At 45.5% G+C, this 27,011-nt stretch overlaps 3 protein-coding genes across 5 annotated transcripts in view; 1 reads left to right on the plus strand and 2 right to left on the minus strand.

Moving 5' to 3' along the window:
* The window catches only part of NDUFB11 (NADH:ubiquinone oxidoreductase subunit B11), a 477,292-nt gene that overhangs the window by 418,418 nt on the left and 31,863 nt on the right, over positions 1-27,011 (minus strand). The window lies entirely within an intron of this gene.
* Positions 1-27,011, minus strand: part of SYN1 (synapsin I) — a 50,272-nt gene that overhangs the window by 8,839 nt on the left and 14,422 nt on the right. For all 3 annotated transcript variants that reach the window (XM_050775603.1, XM_050775602.1, XM_050775604.1), the window contains exons 4-5: positions 26,554-26,710; positions 26,308-26,397 (exon numbers count right to left, since the gene is read on the minus strand). In XM_050775603.1, the coding sequence (XP_050631560.1) occupies positions 26,308-26,397; positions 26,554-26,710 (247 nt within the window). The remainder of the gene's footprint in view (positions 1-26,307; positions 26,398-26,553; positions 26,711-27,011) is intronic.
* TIMP1 (TIMP metallopeptidase inhibitor 1) lies at positions 1,434-5,353 on the plus strand. The gene is made up of 6 exons (XM_050775720.1): positions 1,434-1,705; positions 2,641-2,769; positions 3,509-3,588; positions 3,778-3,904; positions 4,113-4,237; positions 5,086-5,353. The coding sequence occupies exons 2-6, from the start codon at positions 2,649-2,651 to the stop codon at positions 5,254-5,256; spliced, it is 624 nt and encodes a 207-aa protein (XP_050631677.1). The 5' UTR covers positions 1,434-1,705; positions 2,641-2,648; the 3' UTR covers positions 5,257-5,353.

A 27,011-nucleotide genomic window follows, 5' to 3' on the forward strand; every position in this document is an offset into this window, starting at 1 on the left:
TAGCTGGGGGTGGTGGTGGTGTGGCTGTAATCCCAGCTACTTAGGAGGCTGAGACAGGAGAATCTCTTGAACCCTGGAGGCGGAGGTTGCAGTGAGCTGAGATCGCGCCACTGCACTCCAGCCTGGGTGACAGAGCGAGACTTCGTCAGAAAAAAAAAAAAAAAAAAAAAAAAATTAGATTTAGAGGGTACAGCTGCAGTTTTGTGACATGTATATATTACATAGTGGTGAAGTCTGGGCTTTTAGTGTCCCCATCAACCAAATAGTGTACATTGTACCCATTAGGCAATTTCTTATTCCTCACCTTCCTCCCACCCAGAACAGTGCTGGATACGCAGTAAGCACTCCGTAAGGGCTGCTGGTAGTTTTTGTTGTGTTCTTGTTATTAGGCTAATATCCCTGAGTTAATCAAACTTAATTAGCAAGGGAGTATGGCGAGTGAATGAGATAATTTATACAAATACTTTAGCACATAGTATACAGAAAGTGCTCAATAAGCGGCTGCCATCATCACTACAATTATTATTATTGATCTATCCTCCTCGAATTAAGGGTGTTAATCAGAACCCCAGGGAAGATTCCTGCACTGTCAAAAAGCTGGTGGGCAAAGATTGCCCCACCCCACCCTCCACCAGGGGTATAGGTCCGTGGGGAAGGGGCAGGGCAGGATGGGGTGGGGATTAGTTTTCTACTGACCCACTCACTTGTTTCTTTCACCTTCATTCATGGCCACCCCCTTCCCAATTTTCATTCATTCACCCGCACCATTCCCTGCTTGCTAGGATGGTGCCACTCCTGAGTTACGATCCTGGTGCCAGGTAGCCTCAGTTCGAATCCTGGCCATGTCCTGTGATCTTGGGAAAATTCTTCAGTTCCTCTATACCCCATATTTCCTCATCTGTAAAATGGGAATAATAACTGGTACCCATCTCAGAGATTTGTTGTGAGCTCTGAGTGAGATAAACTATGCTGAGTGCCTGGTATACAGTCGGTGCTATATAAATGCCGGCTATTTGCCTGTGTTTTTTGAGACCCTGGCTTTGGTTCCTGGCCACCTGAGTTCCAGTCTCAGTTCTGCCATGTACTGACTCTATGATCCTGGATAAGTCACTTAACCACTCCATGCCTCAGTTTCCCCATTTTGTGTTCCTCCCCATTCACCTGCCTTATCTCCCTCCACTGCTGCTATTTAATTTGTTTCCTCTCTGCCACCCCTCACCAGCATGTCAGACATACAAAACAAGGGATTTTTGTGTGCTTGGCACACAGTAGATGCACAATAAATGTTGAAGGGCTGAACTCATTTGGGTTTGAGCCATAGGGAGCTTGGGGGATGTGGGTGATTGGATAGATTCTGGAGACTTTAGGGGACTGGGCTGGGGGGAATGCGGCCTCTAAGCTCTCCGCTGAGGCGCCTTGGAAGGAATAGTGACTGACGTGGAGGTGGGGGAGGGGGCTGGCCCGGGCGAGGCCCAGGGAGAGGGAGAGGAGGGGGGTGGGAGAGGAGGAGGGTGTATCTCCTTTCGTCGGCCCGCCCCTTGGCTTCTGCACTGATGGTGGGTGGATGAGTAATGCATCCAGGAAGCCTGGAGGCCTGTGGTTTCCGCACCCGCTGCCACCCCCGCCCCTAGCGTGGACATTTATCCTCTAGCGCTCAGGCCCTGCCGCCATCGCCGCAGATCCAGTGCCCAGAGAGACACGAGAGGTAAGCAGGGCCCGGGATGGCCCAGCAGGAACCGGGGCTGGGCCGCAGCTTGGGTGCTGGCCACCAGGCCCGTGCACTCCCGTGCTAGATGCCTGTCTACTCAGCTTGGCCTGCGGGTACCAGGATCCTGGGCTAGTCTAGGGGGAAGAGGGTCGGAGGCTGGAACCGCTTTCCCAACCCTGAGGCTCCAAACTCCCTAGAACCCCTGACATCCGTCCCCAACTCTCCCAAACCCATGACCCCCTAGTATCACAAATGCTTTCCAAATCCCCCGCAAATCCCTTCATCCAGCACTTTCCCTCATCGCCTCCTAAATCCCCACCGCTAACCCCTGCAGCTCCCTGAACTCCCCCATCTCCCCAATCCCCAGTTTCCCAGCTCCCCAGCTCCCAAACTTCTTTTGGCCTCAGATTCCTCAAGTATCACCATTGCCTTAAGCCCCCAAATTCCCCCAACCCCTTCAACCTCCAAACTCCCCCAGCTCCCCAAATCCCCAACCTCCTCCAAATTCCTCAACCTCCCTAAATTCCCCCAGCCCCCTATATCTCTTAATACACACAACCCCTAAACTCTGCCTCCTCCAAACCCCTCCAGCCCCCAATCCCAAATTCCTCACCCCCAAACTCCTCAACCTCCAGAATTCCCCAATCCCCTCATTCCTCAAACTTCCTTAGCTCCCTTCTCCACCAAGTGCCACAGCTCCATAACCCCGCAACTCAGTCCCTCAATAATTTAAACTTTCCCAACTCTCTAAACCCTAAATTCCTCTGGGCTCCCCAATCCCCTTAAAATCCCCAAGCTTCCCAACCCCTGAAGCCCAAATCCAGTCCCCTAATCCCCCCATAGGCTGCCCCGGGGCAGGATGGGGTGGATGACCTGCCCAGGTCAGCAGATCAGCTGGGCTGGGGCCTGCCTGACATCCCTCTTCCCCACAGAACCCACCATGGCCCCCTTTGAGCCCCTGGCTTCCGGCATCCTGTTGTTGCTGTGGCTGATAGCCCCCAGCAGGGCCTGCACCTGTGTCCTACCCCACCCACAGACGGCCTTCTGCAATTCTGACCTCGGTGAGTCCTCACCCCACTCAGCCCACACACTCTGCCTTGGTTTCCCTCTCAGTCCGGTGGGGCTCACGATGGCACTTACCTCTAGAATGATTCCACTCGCCCCTGCTCTTCCTCTGCTTTAGCCACATTGGCATCCTCACACTTTCTTGAGTACTCCGTGCCCAAGCCCACCACAGGACCTGTGTGCTGGCTGCTCCCTCTGCCTGGTACACTTTCCCCCCAGGTATCCACATGGGTGGCTGCCTCAAATGTCACCTTCTCAGGATGGCCTTCCCTGGCCATCTTGTTTAAAATTTTAACCCCTGCCCCTTAGTACTCCTGATTTCCTGTTAAAGAGAAAAATATTCGGTGATAGTTGTTATAGCACAGTAAGGAAGACCATATTCAGGACAATGGTGATGGGTACAGGAACCACTGCAATGGGATCTTGCTGTCTGGGAGAGAGATTGGGCTCAACACTGAATATAGCATGGGCCAGTGGGAATGTCTGGGCACTCCCAAATATTTGAGGAGTAAATGAACAAATGAATATATGAAAATGGCTTAAGCAGTGCCTGGCGAAGAGAGACACTCAACATACAGATGAATCAATAAACAAATGTGTAAATCACTTAGTGTGCTGTCTGGCATCCAATAACCCCTATTTATGTATGCACGTTGCTGGTATTATGATGATGATGATCTTATTTTTATTGGCTCATGCAGTCCATTTGACTCATATTTCCCTCCTCTCCTGCAGTCATCAGGGCCAAGTTCGTGGGGACACCAGAAGTCAACCAGACCACCTTATACCAGCGTTATGAGATCAAGATGACCAAGGTATCCCCTGCTCCCGCCCCTTTCCTAGCATTTTCTAACATCTTCCTCCTGGTCAAAACAGAACCTTCTGGCCACTGGTTGGTGCAAGAAAGTTGGCTGTGATCTTGGGATGCTATGTGACTTCAGGGAAGAACCTGGAGTGGGAGGATTATGTCAGTAAAAGAGACACTTCCCCTCATCCATCAACAGATGTATAAAGGGTTCCAGGCCTTAGGGGATGCCGCTGACATCCGGTTCGTCTACACCCCCGCCATGGAGAGTGTCTGCGGATACTTCCACAGGTCCCACAACCGCAGCGAGGAGTTTCTCATTGCTGGTGAGGCACCGTCCCCGCGCCCTGTGCCACGCCAACCAGTCCCTGGGGCGCGGCCTAGCAACCGCGAGGGGGCGAGGCTCTGATGGGAATGGTTCCACTGGAAATGGGTACCATCCCAATTTCAGCCTATCAGAAGGCCGGGCCTTTGCCAGCCTGGCGGCTCAGCCAATCAAAAGCTGCTTGTCGGTTACCCCCGCTTTCTCCTTAGGAAAACTGCAGGACGGACTCTTGCACATCACCACCTGCAGTTTCGTGGCTCCCTGGAACAGTCTGAGCTTAGCTCAGCGCCGGGGCTTCACCAAGACCTACACTGTTGGCTGTGAGGAATGCACAGTGAGTACCTGGACCCTGACCTCCAACGGGAGATCCTTCCGCGGCCCTTCCCTAAATCGTGGGCTTGTTTCTTGCTCCCTCTGGCTATTCTGTGTCCCTGTGGCTGCTCCCAAACCCTAAGGGCTGTCCCTGATCTCTCTTGCTATTTCCCCAAGCCCGAGACTGCTCCCTTACAAATTCTGGCTGCTCCCTTGCCCTGTGTCCAATACCGTGTGATCGCCTGTCCCTGGTCCCTCTAACTCTCCCTTGTTACTATTCTGTAATCCCACTCTCCGTTCCTGAGCCCCTGGGATTGTTTCTTCGTTCCCCAGAATGTTCTCCAAGAACCCAAAGTGCTGTTCCCTAATCCCACTGACCCTTCCTCAGCACATCTGCCTGTTGCTCTGCAGCTCTGACTATTCCAGACACCAGAGGGTGTTACATTGACCTCCTGGCTAGTCCAAGCCTGTTCCCTGATGGCTCCTGATGGCCTCTGAGCCCAATGACTATCTTGGAGCCCCCCTGGCTATTCCTGTGCTTAAACTCCTTAGCCGCCAACTGGGTGGGGCCCCTTACTACTGTCAGTTTTTCCCTGTCCTTTGGGACAATTCCTCAGGGGACCTACCTGACTGACCCCCAGGGCCTATTCCCCAGCCACCATTCCAGGACACTGATTTACTGGCTTACTGTTACCTTGCAGGACCCAGTGACATTTCCCTCAATGGGAGGGGCTGTCCTGGGGTATGTACTTAGGTGGGGTGAGAGCAAGTCTCCCCAGCGGCTCAGTGTTGAAAGCTGAGGAGAGGAAGTTCTGCTCCATGGGGGAGGCAGGGAGAAACCCTCAGAGATGTCTCCCTCCTCCCTTCCAGGTGTTTCCCTGTTTATCCATCCCCTGCAAACTGCAGAGTGGCACTCATTGCTTGTGGACGGACCAGCTCCTCCAAGGCTCTGAAAAGGGCTTCCAGTCCCGTCACCTTGCCTGCCTGCCTCGGGAGCCAGGGCTGTGCACCTGGCAGTCCCTGCGGACCCGGATGGCCTGAATCCTGCCGGAGTGGAAGCTGAAGCCTGCGCAGTGTCCACCCTGTTCCCACTCCCATCTTTCTTCTAGACAATGAAATAAAGAGTTACCACCCAGCAGACACTGTTTCCGTGTAGTGCCTGGGAACAAACCCATGTTGCTGATGACCTGGTGTGAGCACCCTGGGACCAGTGGGGATGAGGGATGCCAAATGTTGGGTTTTTATATTTTACTTAAATTCTGACGTACTGGTAGTAATTCTCGACATTGGCATTAGCACTGATGATCTGCAACAGCAGTAATGGTCACTGAACCTGCATTATCAACCGTAACCTTTGAATAATTTCTCCAGTCAATACTTTAAAACATTTTCCTATACTGATTTCCAATTGCTATTTGCCCAGGGCTTTCTAGTTATAAATTCTCCCACAGCTGACACATCACTGCCTTATTGGGAATTCCCCATTCACACATCTTGCCAGCTGACAAAGTCATTGACAAATGCCCTACCAATTGGCAAATGGCTCTCATTGCCTCAAGCACAGTCCTGATGTTGTCCAGTGAGGATGCCCCATCCAAACATGTGGGTGTTACTGTCCCCACCCTCAGGTTTTGTACCATGAGCCTGAAAGGGGACCCAGGGCACCCAGAGTCCCACAGCAACCCAGCTGGGGACTTGGGAAGAAGGGGTGACCCTGGCTCCCCAGCCACGGCTGCAGGACATTCCTTGGAAGGGGCTGTTTGGGGCAGAGGAGAGGTGGGATGGAGAGAAGGTATGAGCTAAAAATCCCCAAGCTCTGCCCTCCTCCCTCCCCTACTTCTCCCCTCACTCCTCTAGCCAACTTGGAAGGAAATACTGACAGCAATGAAATGCAGGTAGGGTTCAAAATCAAGACCAGCCAGATATGCTGGCCCATACCCTGCACACACCTCCCTCAACCCAACTGTCCCCTCACCCAAACTAGGGTCTCTAGACTCGACCCTCACCTTTCTGGATCATCCTTCCTCTAGAAAAACTGAGTGAGAGGCCCTCCAAATACTCCTCTCCGAGGCCTTCCTACTCCCACAGCAGGGTCCAGTCTCTGGCTCCTGCCTCTCATACTCCAAAGGTCTTGACTCAAGTGAGGCCCTTGGGAACTAGAATTCCAGACTGGTGCAAACATTCAATGGAGCACCTGTGTCCTCCTGACCTGAACCTGCTTGAAAAGGGCCCCTATATATCTCCTTCGGTAAAGGACCCCCAAATTCCCTCTCATCACAGTACCCACTGCTCTTACCAGTAAGAACCCAGGTCTCCTCCAGGGCATCCTAGGTTACCAAGCACAGCCCCCTGGATCTTCTGTGGTCCTGTCCCAGAACCTTTTACACTCCTGGGAGGTTACCCGACGGCCCAAATTATGTCCCAGATGGGAATGGGCAGATTTTGAACACACAGTACTTAGCCACTTGAGCAGGGAATGCGCACGCAGCAACAATTTCTGTATCAACATCTACACCTTGGTTACGCCCTTGGAGGGTCTGAACCTTGTCTACTGAAGGGGGCCAACCGCAGCCTTTGCTGATGGGCACAACTGTAAGGGAAGGGCCCGGGCCCTGGTTCATCCCTGGTGACCTTGTCAATGTTCCCTCAGCTGCCTGCAAGAGTCTGACAGCTCCTGGCAATTCACCAAAACTTAGTGTCAGCTACCTGCACTCTTAAGCTGCTGCCTAGCCTCAGGGCCCATTTCCTAAGTCCTCACCTCTTCCAATCCCTGAGGGGAAGGTGAAGTAGCAGGGGAAGGATGGAACCCAGTGTGGAGGTCGTTCTGCCGACCTGTCTGCCTTGCAGGTCAGCCCTTCGCCAAGTGCAATGCAACACGGACAGGGAGGACTGGTGCCTCAGGGGACACAGAGTCTAGAAGAGCAGACGAGGCGACCTCCCCCAGAGACCTGGCATGAGCTCCTGGCAGGATCCGTAGCCCTGGGCTCATTACATTCCCCATTGCTCTTGTAGAACATCTATTAAAATGGGTCAAATGAGCATCCTCCATCCCCAGCATTCGGGGTGTCTGTGGGTGGATCTCTGTTTGGGAGAGACTCTGTGACAGCTGAGAGGAAGCTTGTAGGGGTCACAGCCATGTGTGGTATGCAGCATGGGACCCAGCTCAGTGGGGAGCCTGGGGGCCAGTCCTTCTCTCACCTGAGCCTCAGTCCTTCTCCCTTAAACATGCGCGTCACAGTCCTGGCCCAGAATCTTTCAGAGGCTTGTGATGGGGTTGGAGGATGTTTACGGGGTGTCTTTGCCCCTTGGATATTTTTTGGGGGGTCAAAACACAGGAAATGGGCCTGGCACAGTGGCTAATGCCTGTAATACCAGTACTTTGGGAGGCCGAGGCGGGCAGATTGCGAGGTCAGGGGTTCAAGCCCAGCCTGGCCAACATGGTTTCCATCTCTCCTAAATATATAAAAATTAGCCGGCTGTGGTGGTGCATGCCTGTGGTTCCAGTTACTTGGGAGGCTGAGGCACAAGAATTGCTTGAACCCAGGAGGCGGAAGCTGCAGTGAGCTGAGATCATGCTACTGCACTCCAGTCTGGTGGATAGAGCAAGACTCTGTCTCAAAAAAAAAAAAAAAAAAAAAAAAAAAAGAAAGAAAGAAAGAAAGAAAAAAGGCCTGGCACGGTGGCTCACGCCTGTAATCCCAGCACTTTGGGAGGCCAAGACGGGTGGATCACAAGGTCAGGAGATCGAGACCATCCTGGCTAACAAGGTGAAACCCCATCTCTACTAAAAATACAAAAAAAAAAAAAAAAAAAAAATTAGCGGGATGTGGTGGCGGGACCTGTAGTCCCAGCTACTCAGGAGGCTGAGGCAGGAGAATGGCGTGAACTCAGGAGGTGGAGCTTGCAGTGAGCTGAGATCGCGGCACTGCACTCCAGCCTGGGCAACAGAGCTCGACTCTATCTCATAAAAAAAAAAAAAAAAAAAAAAAAAAAAGCAGGAACCCTGGAACCAGATGTCTGCATTCAAATCCTGCCCCTGCCATGTCTTAGCTCTGTGTCCTTGAATCAATCATATTACCTCTCTGAGCCTCAGTTCCTGCATCTGTAAGACAGGGATAAAAAGAAGGCTGAACTCATAGAGACAACGTCCATATTAAACGAGGTTGTATATGTGAAGTACTTGGAACGGTGCTAGGTATATAGCACTTACAAGCATTAGTTACTAGGAGTAGTTATGATAACTATAACTTTTAACTTTACTAGTGATTACTTATAATATTGCAAACAATGTTTGATATTAGGCACAATAATATACAATATTGGAAATAATGTGTATGATTAGTACCAATAATTTAATGTCTATCTCTCCCCGACACCAGCCTCCTCACCAAAATGCAAGCTCCTGACCCTGCTCTGCCTGAAGGAATGGGGTAGGTCTCTGAGACCCAAAAGCTACTGATGCGATACTAAGATCCCAGAGATCCCAGCTCTTTACGCCATAAACGCTCCTCAGTCCCAGTGTCCCTCTCTCTTTTCCCCCTCACAGACAATCCAGGTTCCTAGTGGAGTCCCGAACCTGTGGCTCATAGAAGCGCCTGATAATAAAGAGCACTGTGGTTAGATCCATCTACACGCCCACCCACAACAACTGCGGCGACACCATGAGGACAGGTTCCCTTTTAGGGATTCCTAATGGCAGGCCAGCCAACCTGTCCCCACCCTGTGTGGACTCCTCACCCTCAGGTCTCCCTCTGCACCACCCTGGAACAAAAAGTCCCCATCCCTGGGGCATTCTCCCCACGAAGAACCCCTGCCCCACAATACTATGTTCCCAACTTCAGCCCGCTACAGCAAATTCTGTCCCCAGTCCATAGTGTCTGAGTCTTTGAGACTTGGGGATCATAGCATGTCCTAGCCAAGGGACATATGGTCATGCTACACTGGTCCTCCGGGCATGGCCTCTGTCCCTCCAGGCCCTTTGAGGGATAGAAATCTGCACTCTGCGAGATAGAGGGGTGCATCCTTGGAAGGGGCTCAGGGAGGAGCCCAGAAAGGGCTTCCTGACTTTCTATAGGAAAGGATGCGATAGGGCCTTGAGTCAGTCCCTCAGGGACTCCCGCAGCCACAGGCGTCCCCTTTGTGTTCTGGCTCGCCCCTGTTCTTCCTGCTTCTTGCTCCCCTACTTCTTCCTATTCCCTGCTCCTTGTCCCCATTACCTACTTCCTATCCTTTGCTCCTTCTACATATTCCCTACTCTTTTGTAAAAAAGTTTTATTTTATTTTATTTTGTTTTATTTATTTATTTATTTTGAGACAGAGTCTCACTCTGTTGCCCCTGCTGGAGTGCAGTGGTGCAATCATAGTTCACTACAACCTCAACCTCCTGGGCTCAAGCGATCCTCCCACCTCAGCCACCCAAGTACCTGGGACTACAGGCACATGCCACCATGCCCAGCTAATTTTTTGTAGAGACAGCGTTTCACCATGTTGCCCAGGCTGGTCTGGAACTCCTAGGCTCAAGCGATCCTTCCACTGCAGCCTCCCAAAGTGCTGGGATTACAGGTGTGGGCCCTCAGACTCCGCCGGCGTGTTCCCTACTATCAAGCCCTGCTCCAGCTCCTGTTCCCATTCCTCGTGGTTCCCTTTCGGTTTGTGATTCTCTTTTATTGTTCCCTGGCCCGCACTGCCCTACTCTTCTAGGAGTAGAAGCTATGAGAAGCATGTGAAGCAGTGCAGTGACTCAGCCACCTCCAGGGGCTTCCCTGTCTCCCCTTCCCTGGGCAGAGCTGCATACCTGAACCCCAACCTCGCACAATCTCTGTGGGGACACGTGCTTCTCTAAGCACTGGCAAGAAGAACATGAACCCACAAACTTGGGTGCCTTCCCTGGTGATCCGAGGTCTACTATTGAATCTTCACATGTGACAGCTTCCTGCCTTGGACCCACACTTTTACTCAGCCATGGTGAGTAGCCATGGAAGTCAGGACTCTTCACCTTCCTTAAACTTATAAACCTCCCTAAGCCCATCAACCTCCCCCAACCACTGCCCCAAGCCCCTTGAAGACCACCAACTTTTTAATTTTTTCAAGACAGGGCCTCCCTCTGTTGCCCAGGCTGAGTGTAGTAGGGTGATCATGGCTCACTGCAGCCTCGACCTCCCTGGCTCAAGTGATCCTCCCAGCCTAGCCTCTCAAGTAGCTGGAACTCCAGGCACGTGCCACCACGCCTGGCTAATTTTTCTATTTTTAGTAGAGACGAGGTTTCGCCATGTTGCCCAGGCTGGTCTCAAACTCCTGGGTTCAAGCGATCCTCCGGCCTTGGCCTCCCAAAAGGCTGGAGTTACAGGCATGAGCCACTCTGCCCCACCAACAGCCACCAACTTCTAGCCATGCTGGAGTTCTGGTCACATTCTGTTTCTTGATCTGGGTGCAGGTGACAAGAGTATGTTCACTTTGTGAACACTCAAAGGGCTGTACACTTAGGATATGTACCCTTTGCTGAATTTGCTATATCTCAATAAAATTGGCTCCCAAAAGAAACTCCCCATCCCAGTGACATATCCCCCCTGCACCCTCCTTCAATTCCTCACTCACTCCTGCCCTCTCTCCTTCACACAACTCCCGCATACCTGACCCTGGTCATTCACACCTCAGAGCCCCTTTTTCTTTCTTTACTCCACAGGGACTGTGACTCCTGGGCCCAGAGAAGGCCTTGGGGTTGGACTCCACCTGTCACATAGTGAGCCCTCCACAAATACTTGCTGCACCATATATCACTTGAGTGGCGGTGGCAAGGGAGGGCCATTCCCCATTGGGACAGCAGCCCTTCCCCAGGTCTGCGTGATCAGGTAGACGTGACCAGGAGAGGGAAGGTGGGGTGAAGGGAAGTTAAACTGCTTAACGGGTCTTCTTATGTCTCCCCAACCCCAGTGGTGACTACTTAGACACAGTTGAGCTGAGCAGCCTTCAGAGAGTTCCTGGCAGTCTGCGACCTGCACGGGAATAGATAGGGCATTGGTCCCAGAGTTCCCAGCACGTGTCTCCCACCGCATGATGGAGGCTGGGAAACCTTCCCACCAAAGCTTCCAAGTACCGCCCCTACAAATTCCCTCCATGCTATACAGTTAGCTGGGGAACAAAAGGGGAAAACCCAGTGGCAAGCTGGCCTGCAGGGAGTCTAATGCCTCTGCCGCCTGCCCTCTGTTATCCACCCTTGACTCTGTCTTCTTCCTGGCATCTGAAGTCCTGTTCTCTCTGTCCCTGACAAGAGTAGAACATAGTTCTACTACATAGTCACAAAACAGTCAGGAGGTGCTGCTGTCCTACCAGGCACCAGGAATTAATGAGAAAAGTTGCTGTTAAGGTAGTATGGTTTTGGTAAAGGTTTACAGAAAGTGGCCAATGGAACAGAAGACAGTTCTGAACATGCAGGGCAAAGATATGAAATGTTAGTATAGGTCGGGCGCAGTGGCTCACGCCTGTAATCCCAGTACTTTGGGAGGCTGAGGCGGGTGGATCACCTGAAGTCAGGAGTTCGAGACCAGCCTGGCCAACATGGTGAAACTCCGTCTCTACTAAAAATGCAAAAATTAGCTGGGCGTAGTGGGATGCCTCTGTAATCCCAGCTACTCGGGAGGCTGAGGTGGGAGAATTGCTTGAACCCAGGAGGCGGAGGCTGCAGTGAGCCCAGATCGCGTCACTGCACTCCGGCTTGGGCAACAGACAGACACCCTGTCTCAAAAAAAAAAAAAAAAAAAAAAAAAAGTTAGTATATATGTGACAGAGGTTGCATACAAGCTCAGTGGGGGACAAAGTCTTACCTATAAGGAAAAAGATGAACTCAATCCCTACCTCCTTCACACTGTATATGAAAATGAATTTTAGATGAATGAAGACTTTAGATGGCAAAAACGAAACTTTACTAAAAAGTCTCTCTTTGCTCTAGTGACTCGAGTCACTACTTTGATCATACACTAAAGTTCCATATGTATGTGGATCTATAACTGGACTTTTGTTTTTCTTCCTTTAATCTGTCAGCCTGTCTATTCACGGGTTAGCATCGTACTATTTAAATTATAAAAACTTCAGGCTGGGCATGGTGGCTCACGCCTGTAATCCCAGAGTTTTGGGAGGCCAAGGCAGGAGGATTGCTTGAGGCCAGGAGTTTGAGACCAACCGAGGCAACATAGCAAGACTGTGCCTCTACAAAATAAACAAACAAACAAAAAATTAGCTATACATGCACCTGTAATTATAGCTACTCAGGAGGCTGAGGTGGAAGGATTGCTGGAACCCAGGAGGTTGGTGCTGCAGTGAGCTACAATCATGCCACTGCACTCCGGCCTGGGCAACAGAGCAAGATTTTGTCTCAAATAAATAAATAAATAAATAAATAAATAAATAAATAAAATCTTCATAAAATGTCTGGTGGCAGAGGCATCAGACTTCCTGTGGGCTGTGAGTATGAGTCCTTATTATTACTTTTCTTTTTCAGGCTTTTCTTAGTTTTTCTCGCATGTTTGCGTTTCCATATGAACTTTACCATCAACTCATCTAGCTCTAGATATAAGTTTGTAGGTATATTTTTGGGAATCACATTAAATGTATAAATTAAATAAGGACCTGAGAAGGTGAACTGCCATTTTCATGATGTTGATTCATTCTATCCAAGAACAAGAAATGCCTTTCCATCTGCCTAAATTTACCTTTGTGCCTTTCAGGACTGTTTTAAACTTTTCCTCATATCACTTTGCACATCCCTTGTTGATCTTATCCCAAAATATTTTATGGTTTCTTTTTTGGTGTTATTGTATATGTTTTCTCTTCTATTATATCTTCTATCTGGTTATTTGTGTATATAAAAACTACTGATTTCCGCATGTTGATTTCACATGCTGCTGTTACTGCATTCTTTTTTATTTTTATTTTTTGAGATAAGGTCTGGCTCTGTCACCTAGGCTGGAGTACAGTGGTGGGATCATAGCTCACTGCAGCCTCAAACTCCTGGACAAAGTGATCCTCCCACCTCAGCCTCCCGAGTAGCTGGGACTACAAGGGTGCACCACCACGTCTGGCTAATTTTGTGTGTGTGTGTATGTGTGTGTATTTAGTAGAGATGGAGTTTCACCATGTTGACCAGGCTGGTCTTGAACTCCTGGGCTCAAGTAATCCTCCTGCCTTGGCCTCCCAAAGTGTTGGGATTACGATGTAAGCCACCGTGCTCACCCTTAATGTAGTTTTGAATTTGTTTGCTGATATTTTATTTAGGATTTTTGCATTGATATTTATAGTTAAAATGGTCTATGCTTTTTTTTTTTTTTTTTTTTTTTTTTTGAGACAAAGTCTCACTCTATCACCCAGGCTGGAATGCAGTGGCACAATCTCAGCTCACTCAACCTCTGCCTCCTGGGTTCAAGTTATTCTCCTGCCTCAGCCTCCAGAGTAGCTGGGACTACAGGCGCACACCACTACGCCCAGCTAATTTTTATATTTTTAGTAGAGAGGGGGTTTCACCATGTTGGTCAGGCTGGTCTCAAACTCCTGATCTCAAGTGATCCACCTGCCTTGGCCTCCCAACATGCTGTGATTATAGCCGTGAGCCACTGCACCCGGTCTATGCTTTTGTTTGTGCTATTAATGTTATAATTGCTTTAGAAAGGTAATATGGAAGTTTGTCTTCATTTTCCATTCTGTGGAACAATTTATGTGGCCATTGGGATTAACTGGTCTCTAGCATTTCAGTGGAATTCCCCTGTGAAATCATCTGGGCCTGATGCTTTTTTTATGGGGCAGTTCCTTAATAACTTTCTCTATTTCTTTCATGGAAATTGGTTTGTTAACCTCTACTGGGGTCAATTTTGGTAAACTGTGTTTCCCCAGGAAATTATTTATTTTCATTTAGGTTTTCTATTTTATCTGTGGATGCTTTTTTATATTTTGACTTTTAGAACCATGCTAATGTCTTACATTTAAAAATATACAATTAAATCAGCATTACCAGGCATGGTGGCTCATGCCTGTAATCCCAGCACTTTAGGAGGCCAAGGCAGTTAGATTGCTTCAGCTCAGGAGTTTGAGAATAGCCTGAGCAACATGGTGAAACTCCATCTCTATAAAAAATACAAAAGAATTAACTAGGTGTGGTGGCACGCACCTGTGGCCCCAGCTACTCAGGAGGCAGAGGTGGGAAGGTTGCTTGAGCCCAGGAGGCGGAGGCTGCAGTGAGCCAAGATCACGCCACTGCACTCCAGCCTGGGTGACAGAGTCAAAAAAAAAAAAAAAAAAAAAAAAAAAATGCTGGGTGTAGTGGCTCACGTCTGTAATCCCAGCACTTTGGGAGGCCAAGGCAAGTGGATCACCTGAGGCCAGAAGTTCGAGACCAGCCTGGCTAACATGATGAAACCCCGTCTCTACTAAAAATACAAAAAAAAATTAGCCGGGTATGGTGGCGCACACCTGTAGTCCCAGCTACTTGGGAGGCTGAGGCAAGAGAATTGCTTAAACCTGGGAGGTGGGGGCTGCAGTGAGCCGAGATCACACCACCACACTCCAGCTGGGCGACAGAGTAAGACTCTGTCTCAAAAAAAAAAAAAAAAAAGACCTCCCTTTCAGAAGGGGTCCTGCCCAATACCCAGAAGAAAGGGATGTTTCAGAGAGAGTCTAAGGCTCTGAACAGACAGGCCTTGCTGGGTTTCCCCACTCAGTCTGTTAGTACAAGATCACACACATTTTGCCCCATCACCTACCTTCCTTCCTTCCTTCCTTCCTTCCTTCCTTCCTTCCTTCCTTCCTTCCTTCCTTCCTTCCTTCCTTCCTTCCTTCCTTCCCTCCCTCCCTCCCTCCCCTCCCTCCCTCCCTCCTTCCTTTCTTTCTTTCCTTTTTTTTTTTTTTTTTTTTGAGATGGAGTTTCTCTCTTGTTGCCCAGGCTGGAGTTCAATGGTGAGATCTCGACTCACCGCAACCTCTGCCTCCCGGCTTCAAGCAATTCTCCTGCCTCAGCCTCTTGAGTAGCTGGGATTACAGGCATGCGCCACCGCACCCGGCTACTTTTGTATTTTTAGTAGAGACAGGGTTTCTCCATGTTGGTCAGGTTGGTCTAGAACTCCCGACCTCAGGTGATCCGCCTGCCTCGGCCTCCCAAAGTGCTGGGATTACAGGCGTGAGCCCGCCCGGCCATCCCATCACATTTCTATACAGTTATAAATCGTGCCTAGGCAATGAAGTCTCCATTAAGGGCTGAAGAGGATAGAGTTGGAGACCTTCTGGATAGCCGAACATGTGGGGTTCCTGAAGAGTGGGGCATGGAAGCTCTGTGCTCTTTCCAACATGCTTTGTCCTCCGCATCTCTTCATCTGTATCCTTTGTAATGTAATACTCTTTATAGTAAACCAATCACGTAAATAAGTGTTTCCCTGAGTTCCATGAGTCACACTAGCAACCTAACTGAACCTGAGGAAGGGGTTGTGGACCCCGATTTATAGCTAGTTGGTCAGAAGCAAAGGTAAAATAACCTGGGGCTTGCCATCAGCATTAGAAGTAGGGCTTAGTTTTGTGGGACTGCATCCTTAACCTGTGTGATCTGATGCTATCCTCCAGGTAGACAGTGTCAGAATTGAATTGCAGGACATCCAGCTGGTATATTAATTTGCTGCAGAATTAATTGCTTGCTTGGTGTGTGTGCGTGTAAAAACCTCCACACATTGTATTGTGAGAGCAGAAGAAAAAAAGTTTGATTCTTCTACTCACACACATAAAAATTTTATATATACACATATATGTGAAATTAAGAAGTGAAATGTCCTAGCTTTGCACAATGAGAGGGCCTTGAAGCAAGAACATTCCAGTGGCAATGAGTAAATCTAGTTCCCAGATCTTGGCTTTGAAATACTATTATCTTAGGGCTGGGTCTGGGAAAGAACAAGATATGCCTGGAGGTGATGTCAGTAGAAATTTAAGAGCCTATAAAAATCCTCTCCTCCTTAAAAGCAATGAGAACACTGGCAAAAATTGTCAAAACAAACTTATCAGAACTCTGGAAATTGACCAAGGTTTATAATTCAGAAAGCGTTTTTTCAAGAAAATGACTGAATCTTGGTAACAACAGGAAACTTTGTGGCATTTGAACTTCTCCTGTACGCATCCCTTCTCCTCACCTCCACAAGAGCCTTGAAAACCAACAGCCCAGGCCGGGCGCGGTGGCTCAACCCTGTAATCCCAGCACTTTGGGAGGCCGAGGCGGGTGGATCACGAGGTCAGGAGATCGAGACCATCCTGGCTAACATGGTGAAACCCCGTCTCTACTAAAAATACAAAAAACTAGCCGGGCGTGGTGGCGGGCGCCTGTAGTCCCAGCTACTCGGAGGCTGAGGCAGGAGAATGGCGTAAACCCGGGAGGCGGAGCTTGCAGTGAGCCGAGATCGCGCCACTGCACTCCAGCCTGGGTGACACAGCGAGACTCCGTCTCAAAAAAAACAAAACAAAAAAAAAAGAAAAAGAAAAAGAAAACCAACAGCCCTGCAATTCCGGTGAAAACCAGCAGACCAGCAACCATTGGAGGAGGCAGAACAGGGTTGGAGTTCCTCCAAAACCTCATTTCCAGAGAACTGTCTTTATTTGATCTGTCTGGCACTATCCTGAATACTCTACTCATGGGGCTCATCTGGTATAAACAGCTTTCTCTGGGGGTGCTTTTCAGAAACAATTAGCAGCAACTGTTTAACACAGCAGTGATAACAATTAGGAAAAAACAACAAGCTTATCAAGAAAACGTAAAAGGAAAATCTAGGTAATGATATGTCCATTATCAGTCCATTATTAGGCTTTAAAAAGCTCTGACATATGCCTGGGAATGTAGAAAACCACAAATACGCATAAGGCTGTATGTATGCCTAGGATCTCTGGCTGACCTCAAAACTCTGCACAAGCAGGAAATGAAGGATAAGGCAAAGTTGTAAACAGCCTGCCTTTGCATTAAAGGCACACCCCAACATGCACACAGAGCCCGTCAGCAAAGTCTGGGAGACTTACTGGTTTCAGGTGATTTAAAGAAGTATCTGTCCAATCGTTAGCTGACCACTAAGCTAATGGAGCAGAGACTTGGGTAGCCACACATGACAAAGAACAGGCTTTACAGAATTAGTTCAGGAAAGTCACTAAAAGCAAAACAAAACAAGGCAATAAAAACAAATCCTGAGGAGGAGAGATAATCTGATTCCCAGAGTTGTCACATTATATTATTTAAATGTCCAGTTTTCAACAAAAACTTATGAGAGATGCAAAGAGACAAAATTAAGTGTGACCCAAACACAGGGAAAAAAGCAGTCAAACACTGTCCCTGAGGAAACCCAGATGTTAGACTTAATAGGCAAAAACTGTAAATCAGTGATTTTTAATATTTTCAAAGAGCTAAAGGAAACTATGTTTAAAGGACTAAAGGAAAGGATAAAATGATATCCTAATACGTAGAGAGTATCAATAAAGAGAAATTACACAAAAAAGAAATTCTGGGCCGGGTGTGGTGGCTCACGCCTGTAATCCCAGCACTTTGGGAGACCGAGGCAGGTGGATCACCTGAGGTCAGGAGTTTGAGACCAGCCTGGCCAATATGGTGAAACTCCCTCTGTACTAAAAATACAAAAATTATCCAGGCGTGGTGGTGTGTGCCTGTAATCCCAGCTACTCGGGAGGCTGAGGCACAAGAATTGCTTGAACCTGGGAGGTGGAGGTTGCAGTGAGCCGAGATCACGCCATTGCACTCTAGCCTGGGTGACAAGAGCGAAACTCCAGCTCAAAAAAAAAAAAAAAAAAAAAAAAAAAAAAAGAAATTCTGGAGATAAAAAGCATAATAACGGAAATGAAAAATTCACTAGAGGGGATCAACAGTAGCTTTGAGCTGGTAGAGTAAAGAATCAGTGAATTTGAAGACAGGTCAAGTGAGATGATCTGATCTGAGGAAGAGAAAGAAGAAAAGTAAATGAAATGAACATAGTCCTAGAGGTCTGTGGAACACCATCAAGCATATAAACACCCACATAATGGGAGTCCCAAAAGGAGAGGGGAAAGAGAGAAAAAAAGGTTCAAGAAAGACTATTCGAAGGAATAATGTAGCTAAAAATCCCCCCAGTTTGATTTAAAGCATTAATCTATGCATTCAAGAAGTGCAACGAACTCCAACTAAGAAATTCAAAGAGATGGGCACTGAGACACATCATAAACTTATAAAAGCTAAAGACAGAGAGAATCTTGAAAGTAAGAGAGAAGTAACTCATCATATACAAGGAATCCTCAATAGGATTAGCAGCTAATTTCTCATTGGAAATCTTCAAATCAGAAGGCAGTAGGACAACGTATTCAAAGTACTGAAAGAAAAAGACTGCCAAATAAGAATTCTACATCCAGCAAAATTATCTTTCAAAAATGAAGGAGAAATTAAGACATTCACAGATAAACAAAAACTGAGATAATTCATCACTAGCACGCTTCTACAAGAAATGCTAAAGGGAGTTCTTCAGGGTGAAATAAAATTATACTAGCTAGTAATGTAAATCTACATATAGAAATAAATAGCACCTGTAAAGTTAACTACATAGGTAAATATAAAAGACAGTATAAATGCATTTTTTTGCATGTAACACTTTTTTTCCTCCTATCTGATTTAAAAGACAACTGCATAAAGCAGTAACTATAACTATGTTCATGGGCACACAATGTGTAAAATGTAATTTGTTTGACAATGATAGCACAAAGGAGGGATGAAGGAATAAAGTTAGAGGCAATTTCTTTGTATTACTGAGCTTAATTTGGTATTAATTCTAACTGGAGTAATATAAATAATGATGTTAATTGTAATTCCCAGGGAAACGACTAAGGGAAAAAAAAAAAAAACAGGCTAAGTGTAGTGGCTCATGCCTATAGTCACAACACTTTGGGAGGCCAAGGTGGGTGGATAACGTAAGCTCAGGAGTTTGAGACCAGCATGGGCAACATGGCAAGATCCTGTCTCTACAAAAAATTTAAAAATTGACCAGGCATGGTGGCACACGCCTGTAATCCCAGCACTTTGGGAGGCCAAGGTGGGCGGATCACAAGGTCAGGAGTTTGAGACCAGCCTGGCCAACATGGTGAAACCCCACCTCTACTAAAAATACAAAAAGATTAGCTGGGTGTGGTGGCAGGCGCATATAGTTCCAGCTATTCAGGAGGCTGAGGCAGGAGAACTGCTTGAACCTGGGAGGTGGCGGTTGCAGTGAGCCGAGATTGCGCCACTGCAATCCAGCCTGGGTGACAGAGTGAGACTCTGTCTCAAAATAAATAAATAAATAAATAAATAAATAAATAAATAAATAAAATAATAAAATAAAAATAAATACATAAATTAATTGATTAAAAATTAGCTGGGCATGGTGGCATGTGCCTGTGGTCCCAGCTATTCAGGAGGCTGAGGCAGGAGGGTAGCTTGAGCCCAGGAGGCTGAGGCTGTAATGAGCCATGTTCCTACCATGGCACTCTGGCCTGGGTGACAGAGCAGACCCTGTCTCAAAAAAATATATAAAAATTTTTTAAATTAAAAACAATAAATAAAAGACATAGGGAAGAAACAACAGAAAAATTAAAAATAGTACACGAGAAAATATTTGTTTAACATAAAAGAAGCATTACCAGAGGAATACAGGAATAAAAAATAAGATATAGAAAACAAACAGCAAAATTGCAAACATAAACTCTACCTTATCAGTAATTACAATAACATAAGTTAATTAAACACTGCAATTAACCCTTTTCCCGTTTAGGAAAAAAAAAAAAAAAAGTGCAGCTTGATGCCTGTGCTCACTTGATTTTATATAAACATGCTCTTTGAGGCTGAAGCAAAGCTGACTGATTTTCAGTGCCAAAACAAAATATGAAAACTCTTCTCGGAGTTATTTCTAAGCAGAACTAACATCAGAATCATCTGAGTCATCAGAATCATCTATTTTGGAAAAATCAGATTCATCAAATGAATCTTCAGCCAACAACTGTTCAAGAATGATGTTAACGTCATTTGCAGGAATTTCAGCATTTTCAGCGATTGAGAATTATTATATTTTGTAAATGGAAATACCATTCCTACAAACAGAATGCTATAAATAGAATGATGCCTTTTGTTTCCAAAGTCAATATACTAGAGTGATGTGAAAATAATAATAAAAACGAGATAGTTTGTGGCAAAGTTATCTTGGGGTAAACACTGCAGCCACAAGTGCCATCAGAGAGTATTCTCAGGGCAAATGGTAAAGGGTTAATAGGCACAGTGGATGAAAAACATGACTTAATTATATGCTGTCTATAAGAGGCACATTTTAGATGTTGAAATGTTGAAAGTAAGTGGATGGAAAAAGATTTACCACACAAGCAGTAGCCAAAAGAGAGCTGGAATAGCTATACTAATATGAGGTAAAATAGAATTTAAAACAGCAATTGTTACTTAACATAAAAACATTTTATAATCATAAAAGGGTCAATCCATCAAGATTAACAGTAATAAACATATATGCACCTAACAACACAGCATAAAATATATGAAATAAAAACAGGCAGAATTGGAGACAGAAATAGACAATTCAACAATTATAGCTGGAGACTTCAATACCCCACTTAAAAAAATGGATAAAACAACTAGACAGGGATCCAACAAAGAAGTTTATTTTATTTATTTATTTATTTTTGGAGATGTGGTCTCACTCTGTCACCCAGGCTGGAGTGCAGTGGTGCAATCTCAGCTCACTGCAACCTCCACTTTCTGGGCTCAAGTGATCCTCCCACCTCAGCCTCCTGAGTAGCTGGGACTACAGGCGTGTGCCACCATGTGGCTTTTTGTGTGTGCGTGTGTATTTTTTGCAGAGATGGGGTTTTGCCATGTAGCCCAGGATGGTCTTGAACTCTTGCACTCAAGCAATCCACCCGCCTCAGACTCCCAAGGTGCTGGAATTACAGGCGTGAGCTACTGTGCCCAGCCAATAAGGAAGATTTGAAAAATGCTATAAACCAATTAGACCTCATAGGCATCTATAGAACATTTCACCCTACAATGGCAGAATACACATTCTTCTTCAGTGCACATGGAACATTCTTCAGGACAGACCATATGTTAAGTCAGAAAACAAATCTCAGCAAATTGAAAAGGACTGAAATTATACAAAATATGTTCTTTGACCACAACAGAATGAAACTAGACATCAAAAACAGAAAAAATTAGAAAAATTTACAAATATGTGGAAAGTAACACACTCCTAAATAACCAATAGGTCAAAGAAAAAATCACAAGGGAAATTAGAACATACTTTGAGATGAATGAAAATGAACACACAACATATCAAAATGTAAGGGATGCAGTTAAAGTGGTGCTTAAAGGAGAATTCATAGTTTTAACTGCCTATATCTAAAAAGAAGAAAGGTATCAAAATCAATAACCTAATCTTCCATTTTTTTTTTCTAGGAAATTAGAAAGAAAAGAGCAAACTTAAGTCCAAAGCAAGCACAAGGAAAAAAATAATAAAATAAGAGTGGAAATAAATAACATAAAGAATCTTAAAAATAGAGAAACTAATAAAACAAAAATTTGGTTCTTTGAAAACATCAATAAAATTGATAAACCTTTAGACTAAGAAAAAAAAAAAGGGCAGAAAACTCTAATTACTAAAATCAGAAATGAAAGAGTGGACATACTACTGACCTTACAGAAATAAAAAGTATTATAAGAGAGTACTGTGAACAACTATGTGCCAATAAGTTAGAAAACCTAGATGAAATGGACAAATTCCTAGAAAGACACAAAATACAAAAACTGACTTGGTAAGAAATGGAAAATCTGAATAGACCTATAACAAGGGAAGAGATTGATTTAGGAATAAGTAAAACTTTCTACAAAGACATACCTAGGACTAGATGTCTTCACTGGTGAATTCTACTAAACATTTAAAAAGAATTAATGCCGACCAGGCATGGTGGTTCACGCCTGTAATCCTAGCACTTTGGCAGGCCAAGGCAGGAGGATCGCTTGAGCCCAGGAGTTCAAGACCAGCCTGAGCAACACAGCAAGACCCTGTCTCAAAAAAAAAAAAAAAAAAAAATTAATGACAATCTTTACAAAATCTTCCCAAAAATAGAAGAAGAAGAAACACTGTCCAACTCATTCTATGAGGCCAGTGTTATCCTGATACCAAAACCAGACAAAGACATCATAAGAAAACTACAGAGCAATGTCTCTTATGAATATAGATACAATAATCCCTAACAAAATAATCACAAACTGAATCCCACAACATACAAAAAGGATTTATACCAAGGCCAAGTGAGATTTAGCCTAGGAATGCAAATGTCTACACCTAGACACATCATAAACAAACTTATGAACCTATCAACTTGCATGAAAATCAATTAATGTACTATATACCATATTCATAGAATAAAGGACAAAATTCACACAATCATGTCAATAAACACAGAAGAAGCATTTGACAATGTCCAACATCCTTTCATGACAAAAATACTCAACCAACTAAGAATAGAAGGAGAAATTTGTCAACACTTAGGTAGCAGTTAATATATGCCAGATGCATTGTTCTAGACACCTTACATTTACTAAGTAATTTCATTCTCACACCAACTATATGAGGTGGGAACTATTATTACCTACATTTTGGAGATGAATAAACTGAGGTACAGGGTGTTTAAGTAACTTTTCCTGTGTTAAGCAGCTAATAAGTTGTGGAGGTAAGATTCTCACACAGAAATTCTGGCTACAGAGTCTATGCTCTTAATCACATTCTGCTGTAATGTCTCTCAAAGAATGTAGAATAATAATAATGATAAACAAATTGGGTTTCCTTAAAACTAATGATTTAGGCCGGGCATGGTGGCTCACGCCTGTAATCCCAGCACTTTGGGAGGCTGAGGCGGGCAGATCGAGACCATGCTGGCCAACATGGTGAAACCCTGTTTCTACTAAAAATACAAAAATTAACTGGGTGTGGTGGCACACACCTGTAGTCCTGGCTACTCGGGAGGCTGAGGCAGGAGAATCGCCTGAACCTGGGAGGCGGAGGCTGCAGTGAGCCGAGATCATGCCACTGCACTCCAGCCTGGCGACGGAGTGAGACTCCTCCTCCTCAAAAAAAAACAAAAACCTAATGATTCAATCTTTATCTGTAAGTAAACTTAACTTATAACACTGTTGACGTATATCAGTAACCATAATTTGTAATACTGGTAAGAATTGCTAATATTAGTAGCAATGTTTATTTGATCAAGTTGATAATGTTGGGTCAATATTGATATTTAATTGTAATTTTAGTCATAAAATTGGTGATCATTTATATGAGTAAACATAATTTGTAATATTGGTAAAAATTGACAAAATTACTTATACAATTTGATTGCATTAGTAACAATTATTTAATTTCTATTTGTAACTAAAATTTGATTCATAACTGTGGTACTCATAATTTATATTAGTAATCAAAATTTTAATATTAGTGTTTTTTATAATAGCAGTTAGAATGTTAACCATATTAGTAATGATTTCTATTAGGAACTACAAGATAATTCAAAACATAGGTACTCATGGGTTATATTAGTAATCTTAATTTGTAACACTGGTAATAGTTAGATCTGTAACAACTTTTACACTGTTTGTACTAATGGTTTAATTTTATTTACTTATTTATTTAATGTTTTGAGACAGGGTCTCACTCTGTTGCCCAGGCTGGGGTGCAGTGGTGCTCTCATGGCTCACTGCAGCCTCAACCTCCAGGGCTCAAGCGATCTTCCCATCTCAGCCTCCCAAGTAGCTGGGACTACAGGTGCATATCACCACGCCAGGCTGATTTTTTTTTTTTTTTTTTTTTTTTGAGACGGAGTCTCGCTCTGCCGCCCAGGCTGGAGTGCAGTGGCCAGATCTCAGCTCACTGCAAGCTCCGCCTCCCGGGTTTACGCCATTCTCCTGCCTCAGCCTCCCGAGTAGCTGGGACTACAGGCGCCCGCCACGTCGCCTGGCTAATTTTTTGTATTTTTTAGTAGAGACGGGGTTTCACCGTGTTAGCCAGGATGGTCCCGATCTCCTGACCTCGTGATCTGCCCGCCTCGGCCTCCCAAAGTGCTGGGATTACAGGCTTGAGCCACCGCGCCCGGCCCTTGATTTTTTTTTTTTTTTTTTGAGACGGAGTCTCGCTCTGTTGCCCAGGCTGGAGTGCAGTGGCGGGATCTCGGTTCACTGCAAGCTCCGCCTCCCGGGTTCACGCCATTCTCCTGCCTCAGCCTCCCGAGTAGCTGGGACTACAGGCGCCTGCCACCTCGCCCGGCTAGTTTTTTTCTATTTTTTAGTAGAGACAGGGTTTCACCGTGGTCTCGATCTCCTGACCTTGTGATCCGCCCGCCTCGGCCTCCCAAAGTGCTGGGATTACAGGCGTGAGCCACCGCGCCCGGCCTCCGGCCCTTGATTTTTAAATTTTTTTGTGGAAATGGGGTCTCACTACATTGCTCAGGCTGGTCTCAAACTCCTGGGCTCAAGAGATCCTCCCACTTTGGGTTTACATTTTTAAAAAATAATTATAATAGTTTACAACATAGGTACTAATCATTTATACTAATAAACTTAATTTGTAACACCATAATGCACTATAATATTAATTGTTATATTTGATGATATTAGCAACGATAATTCAATTTCTATTATTCAAATGTTCAGCATATTTTATTCTGGCATATTGTAGCCCAATGACCCAACTGTGGTAGTCTCCATTGCGTGTGCCATGCGTATATAATTCAAAACAGGTGCTTATAATTTATATTAGAGCACAATTTGTAATAGCAATAATCATTTGTAATAACAGCAATGATCTTTGATGCTATTAATAATGATTATCCAATTTCTACTAGAAACTACAATTTAATTCATAACATAGGTACTCGTAATTTACAACAGTAAAAATAATTTATAGTATTAGTGATAATTTGTAATATTAGTGATTTTATATATATATATATATATATTTTTTTTTTTGAGATGGAGTTTTGCTCTTGTTGCCCAAGCTGGAGTGTAATGGTGCGATATTGGCTCACCACAACCTCTGCCTCCCGGGTTCCAGCGATTCCCCTGCCTCAACTTCCCAAGTAGCTGGGATTACAGGCATGCACCACCACGCCCGGCTAATTTTGTATTTTTTTAGTAGAGACAGGGTTTCTCCATGTTGGCCAGGCTGGTCTCAAACTCCCGACCTCAGGCGATCCGCCCGCTTCGGCCTCCCAAAGTGTTGGGATTACAGGCGTGAGCCACCGTGCCAGGCCAGTGATTATATTTTATAATAGTAACCAAAAGTTCAATTTCTATTAATTAATTAATTTATTTATTGAGACGAAGTGTCACTCTGTTGCCCAAGCTGGAGTACAGTGGTGTGATCTCGGCTCACTGCAACCTCCAACTCCTGGGTTCAAGTGATTCTCCTGCCTCAGCCTCCCGAGTAGTTGGGACTACAGGCATGCACCATCATGCCCGGCTAATTTTTGTATTTTTAGTAGAGACGGGGTTTCACTATGTTAACCAGGCTGGTCTTGAATTCCTGACCTCGTGATCTGCTCACCTTAGCCTCTCAAAGTGCTGGGATTACAGGCATAAGCCACCGTGACTTGCCAACAATTTAATTTATAACATTACTATTGATAAATGTTATTGGCAATCCTAATTTGAATATAGGTAAAATTTCTATCAGAAGGAATATTTGATAATGTTAGTAATAATGACCTGATTTCTATATGTAATATACTCTGATTCATTACATTAATTCTATCAATTCACATTAGAAATCGGTTTTTAATACTGGCAAAAATAGATAACATGAATAACAGGATCTGATAAATATTGGAATGTATTATGATTTAGTTTTCCTTGTAAGCATAAGGAAACTCATGGTAGACCCTATCGCAAAGCAACTTCATGACCCCACGTGCACACAGCAGCCACACTCTTGATATCACACAGCTGATAATATATCAATATTTTATATTATTGCAGTAGTTATGAATCTTCCCTCCTGCCCACTCTATTTTCCCCAAACTCACCATTTCTTTGTGATTGGGGTAGAAGGTCTGATCAATTAGAGGGAATTCTTCTGTCCCCAGTTTCTTATGCAGTCGAACCATCTGGGCAAACTATGAGAACCAGGAGAGCTGGGTCAGTGAGTCCTTCACCGGGAATCTGTAAGCTTCTGAACACACTCACTTCCCCCAAATCGCAGAGTGGTTTCAAGTTCCCACATGCATGCATGAGCTATTCCCTCTGCCAGTGGCACCCTTCCTGTTACTTACCACCCAGGGCTTGTCACAGAAGTTGTAGACAGAATGCAAGGAGTTAACACTGGGGATTCCAGCATATTGCAGCCCAATGACCAAACTTCGGTAGTCTCCGTTGCGTGCCATGCTGAAGGCGTGCTGGCGGATCAGCACAAAATCCGGCTTCAGAGACCTAGCATGGCAGGGGTTGGAGTGTTGAGAGTTCCCCCAGTAGCTCCCTATCACTCTCGAAACAAAGACCAAGTTTCTACATCTCCATAGCTCCCAGAAATTGCAAAGTGGTTTCTCACCTCTGCACACATGTGCAAGCTGTTCCCTCTGCCTAGTGCACCCTTTCTACCCTCTGCCCACCTGGTGATCCCCTTTAAGCCTCTCCTACCTGTTCCCTTCTCAGCAAGGTCAGCTTGCAGCTTACCCACACAGCTCTGACAACTTCCTGGTCACCATCTCTCAGACTGCAAGCTGTCTTCAGT

The sequence above is a fragment of the Macaca thibetana genome, chromosome X, assembly GCF_024542745.1.
Source record: "Macaca thibetana thibetana isolate TM-01 chromosome X, ASM2454274v1, whole genome shotgun sequence".
NCBI lineage: Eukaryota > Metazoa > Chordata > Mammalia > Primates > Cercopithecidae > Macaca > Macaca thibetana.

Coding starts and splice junctions, on each gene's coding strand:
- TIMP1 (XM_050775720.1), top strand. CDS start 2,649: ATGGCCCCCTTTGAGCCCCTGGCTTCCGGCATCCTGTTGTTGCTGTGG. Junction 2,770..3,508: donor CTTCTGCAATTCTGACCTCG/GTGAGTCCTCAC, acceptor CCTCTCCTGCAG/TCATCAGGGCCAAGTTCGTG. Junction 4,238..5,085: donor TTGGCTGTGAGGAATGCACA/GTGAGTACCTGG, acceptor CCTCCCTTCCAG/GTGTTTCCCTGTTTATCCAT.